Source organism: Protobothrops mucrosquamatus, unplaced genomic scaffold (assembly GCF_001527695.2).
Source record: "Protobothrops mucrosquamatus isolate PMUCROS unplaced genomic scaffold, P.Mucros_1.0 scaffold1752, whole genome shotgun sequence".
NCBI lineage: Eukaryota > Metazoa > Chordata > Lepidosauria > Squamata > Viperidae > Protobothrops > Protobothrops mucrosquamatus.
The window spans coordinates 24,547-29,583 of NW_015387892.1; the positions used below are offsets into that span (position 1 = coordinate 24,547).

Genomic DNA, 5,037 nt, shown 5'->3' on the forward strand with positions numbered 1-5,037 from the left:
GAATTCTAGTCCTGTTTTAGCCATGAAAGCTGGCTGGGTGACTTTGGGCCAATCACCAGGAGACGGTGAATTCTAGTCCTGTTTTAGCCATGAAAGCTGGCTGGGTGACTTTGGGCCAATCACCAGGAGACGGTGAATTCTAGTCCTGTTTTAGGCATGAAAGCCGGCTGGGTGACTTTGGGCCAATCACCAGGAGACGGTGAATTCTAGTCCTGTTTTAGCCATGAAAGCTGGCTGGGTGACTTTGGGCCAATCACCAGGAGACGGTGAATTCTAGTCCTGTTTTAGGCATGAAAGCCGGCCGCGTGACTTTGGGCCAATCACCAGGAGACGGTGAATTCTAGTCCTGTTTTAGCCATGAAAGCTGGCTGGGTGACTTTGGGCCAATCACCAGGAGACGGTGAATTCTAGTCCTGTTTTAGCCATGAAAGCCGGCTGGGTGACTTTGGGCCAATCACCAGGAGACGGTGAATTCTAGTCCAGAGTAAGGCATGAAAGCCGGCTGGGTGACTGTGGGCCAGTCAACTCAGGACACCTCACAAGGTTGTAGTGGTTGTGGGAATAACAGGAAAAGAAAGGATTATTAGGTGTGTGCTCACCACCTTGAATTATTTCTAAAAAATAATAAAGGCAGGATATAAATAAATAAATAAAATTAGCAGAGAAGTGTCTCTAGGGAGATTCTCAGTCATCCATGTCATGGCTGTCCCAAAGGTGCTTTTTTTTTTTTCACGAGGCCACTGGACTTCCTTGTTTTTCCTTTGAAGACGTTTCGCTTCTCACCCAAGAAGCTTCTTCAGCTCTGACTGGACGGTGGGGAATGGAAGGATTTATACTCCTTGCAGACAGCCGGTCATTTGCCTTCTTTTAGAGAGTCGTTGAGGCCATTTGAGGACACAGACAAACCTCCAAGTGGCCTCCACGACTCTCTCAAAGGAGGCAAATGACCAGCGGTCTGCAAGGAGTATAAATCCTTCCATTTCCCCACCATCCAGTCAGAGCTGAAGAAGCTTCTGGGATGAGAAGCGAAACATCTTCAAAGGAAAAAGTCCAGGTGCTTCCTGAAAAAAAAGCACCTTTGGGACAATTAGCGGACAAACATCCCTATCCAACCCTTGGGACAATAAGGAGCTGCTACCTTCCACGGCTTCCTCGACCTGTTGCGTGCGTCTCAGAGCGAGCATCCTGTTCCTCCGGTGTCTGGGCATCCCTTCTCCTCGCTCGGCGGCCAAGGGCTGAGGCCGGGCTGCTGCTGCTGCGGCCACCACATTTTCACGGTGTTCCTCATCATCTAGGTAAGAAAAGGAAGGAGGAGTTTTATGGTCGGTCGGGGATAACCGAGGGACGGTTTTGGGGTAGTTGTTAAAGGCACAAGGCTAGAAAACAAGAGTGCCGTTCTCGCTTTAGGCACAAAGCCAGCTGGAGGACTTGGACCTCTCTCTTAATCCTGGAAAAGGAAAGTCAGGACACTGGTGTTATTATGAATAGAATAGAACAGAACAGAACAGAATAAGGATAGAATATAGAATATAGAATGGAATGGAATGGAATAGAAATAAGAATAGAATAGAAATAAGAATAGAATAGAAATAAGAACGGGATGGGATGGGATGGGGTGGAGTAGAGTAGAGTAGAATAGAATAATAGAATAGAATAGAATAGAGAATAGAATAGAATAGAGAATAGAATAGAGAATAGAATAATGATAGAATAGAATAGAATACAATATAGAGAAATGGAATAGAATATAAGAATAGAATATTCTTTCCTATTCTCTATTCTATTCTATTCTATTCTATTCTATTCTTCTTTCCTATTCTTCATTCTATTCTATTCTATTCTATTCTATTCTATTCTATTCTATTCTATTCTATTCTATTCTATTCTATTTCTATTTCTATTTCTATTTCTATTTCTATTTCTATTTCTATTCCTATCCTGTAAATTCAAGATTCGGTCAGCTTTGAAAGTGAGTGCCACTGAATTTAGGCTGACTTGCTTCCCAGTAGGCACTTTATGTGTTCTCCCTTCAGATGCATTTTTACCACACGGAAAATAAAATGTTTAAAATGGCTTCCGAAAAATATCTTGAACGGGCTTCAATGCAACCCTTCAAAAGCCAGAGGAAACGATGCCCCTAAAGGGACATTACATTTGAGGGGCTGCCACAAAAGAAGGGGGGGGAGAGGGTGTCAGCCTATTCTCCGAAGCACCTGAAGGCAGGATAAGAAACAGCGGATGGAAACGAATCAAAGAGAGAAGCAACCTGGAACTAAGGAGAAATTCCCTGACAATTAATTAACAATGAATCAGTGGAATAGCTTTCCTCCAAAAGTTGTGGATGTTCCGTGACTGGAGGTTTTTAAAGAAGAGATTGCACAATCGTTTGTCTGGAATGGTAGAGGGTCTCTTGTCTGAGCAAGGGGTTGGACTAGAAGACCTCCAAGGTCCCTTCCAACTCTTGTCATTCTGTTATTTTGTTATCAATCAATGCACCGGCACGTCAATTCCTACCACCCCTATCTGATGTGGTATTTTGCTTTGGGGGCAGATAAGAAGGCATTAACTGTTTAGAAGAATTAACAATTAACAGTGAGAACAATTAACCAGTGGAACTCCTTGCCTCTAGAAGCAGTGAATGCTCCAACACTGGATGTTTTTAAGAAGAGACTGGACAGCCATTTGTCTGAATTGGTATAGGGTTTCCTGCCTGAGTAGGGGGTTGGACTAGATGACCTCCAAGGTCCCTTCCAACATCATCATCATCATCATTATTTTATTCTTATGCGGGGAGGTTATGTGAGTGTGAGGGGTAAGGAAATGCCGTTTTATCTCGGAAATGTACCCATCTGGGTTTCAAGCTGGCCATCAGCCAGGAGCACAAAATGTATGTTGTGCAGCTAATGGGATGTGTTCAAGACATTGAAATAGTTCCTATTATATTACTCAATAAAAACACTTATCCAGTCCACAGCAACATCAAACCCAATGATTGGCGTCAGGAGCACTTAGATTCTTCCCCCAAAAATCATTTTAAAAGCTTGGGAACGTTAAAATGCCTCGCTCCAGCACCTAACAGAAACTCCAAGACACCCTTTAAATAAGACATTCTATTAATGGATGTCTCATTATGCCAAAGTCTGAATCTAACAAACAGACGAGTCAAAAATAAAATTTTTTATTGTTGCCAGGGCAATAAAAATGAGTAGTCATGGTCACTACAGTCCCTATTAATATACAGTAGCCATATTAAATTCTGCATTATATTTTACTTACATTCATAGTTTCTTTTGCACAATTTCCTCCCTCTGGTCTATATATTTTTTTTTAAAAAACGTGCTGGATTAATTGACGAAGCAAACTCGTTTTTTTTTTCATTAAAAGGGCAGACAAAAATGCAAGAGTAAATTTCTGTCACTCATTTTGCTCTCCAGGTACATTCTTTGCAGAAAACCCAAGTCTGGTAGCCTGTTTCCCAACCATCAAATTTTATTTAAAGAAAGCAGTTTTTGTGCTAAAGTACAGTTTTGAGCTAAGCAGTCTATGAAGCTGCAGCTTATGAAATCTAAAAAAATAATAACATTTGCCATCAGCAACTCCATTTGGAAATGTTACCACAAACTCAAAGAACTGAGTTAAACTCAGCATTCTACAGAACTCAGGTTTTTTTTTTTTAAAAAAAAAGGAAAAACAGAATGCTATATATAGGGTGTGAGGCTTAATTAAGTATGGTCTACTTAAGATTCAACACCACTGTTCAAAAGATTGATTAATTGAAGAGGATTGTTGCAAACTATACTAGGAGTAATGAGCAAGTGGTCCTTGCACGGGTGAAAATAAATACTTTTTTCCCCTCTGGTTCAATTTAAAAAAAAAAAGCATTCACGTAAGCAGGAAAATGCAAAAACGATCTTTTTTCATATAGTTGAAATGTTTTATTCCTTGTCTGCGTGTCAATAAGAACTGGAGTAGTTTAGGTAATCAAGACAGAGCCTTGCACACGTAAGGAGTGTGCAAAATAGACTATGGTGCAACTCCACCTAAGAAATAAGCTAATGGACTGATAATCCCACATCCTGCATGAGACATATCAAATCAAGCTAGCTAAGTTGCGAAAGATCACACAGCTGAGGTGTGACAAGGTAGTTGGAGACAGACTGAACGGTTGCAGGACTTGGGTATGGCTAGTCTAGAGAAAAGAAGGACTAGGGGTGACCTGATAACAGTGTTCCAATATTTGAGGGGTTGCCACAAAGAAGAGGGGTTCCACCTATTCTCCAAAGCACCTGAAGGCAGGAGAAGAAACAATGGTTGGAAATTAATCAAGGACAGAAACAACCCAGAATTAAGGAGAATTTTTCTGACAGTGAGGACAATTAACCAGTGGAACAGCTTGCCACCAGAAGTTGTGGGTGCTCCCTCACTGGAGGTTTTTAAGAAAAAACTGGACAGCCATTTGTCTGAAAGGGTATGAGGTCTCCTGCTTGAGCAGGGGGTTGGACTAGAAGACCTCCAAGGTCCCTCCCAGCTCTATTTTATTCTGAAATTCAAATGCATTTGCCACCAATTGTGAACACCACTCAGAAATTCATTTAAAAGGCACCAGGTTGGGGACAGCCCGAGTTCCCCATGCCCAACATTTCTTATTTTCCCTAACAGGCCCTTTGCACATGACCAGAAGCAGCCATGCAGCCAGAGAGAGAAGGGCCCAGGGCCCCTGAAAAAAAGAGAATTTAGGACAGCCACCCCATAAATCAATCAAGAACCCAAAGAAAAGCAGTCTGTATCCTCAGAGCCCCGGTCTCTTGACTGCTTAAATCAGGGATCTTCAAACTTGGCCCTTTTATGACTTGTGGACTTCAACTCCCAGAATTCCTCAGCCAGGCACGCTGGCTGAGGAATTCTGGGAGTTGAAGTCCACTCCTCTTAAAGTCTATACCAGGGGTCTTCAAACTTGACCCTTTTATGACTTGTGGACTTCAACTCCCAGAATTCCTCAGCCAGGCACGCTGGCTGAGGAATTCTGGGAGTTGAAGT

The 5,037-nt window shown here is 42.2% G+C and overlaps 1 protein-coding gene across 1 annotated transcript in view; it reads right to left on the reverse strand.

The window, feature by feature from the left end:
• Positions 1-5,037, reverse strand: part of DDRGK1 (DDRGK domain containing 1) — a 21,758-nt gene that overhangs the window by 11,557 nt on the left and 5,164 nt on the right. Inside the window, exon 2 of the mRNA XM_029285473.1 lies at positions 1,139-1,291. Within this exon, the coding sequence (XP_029141306.1) occupies positions 1,139-1,291 (153 nt within the window). The remainder of the gene's footprint in view (positions 1-1,138; positions 1,292-5,037) is intronic.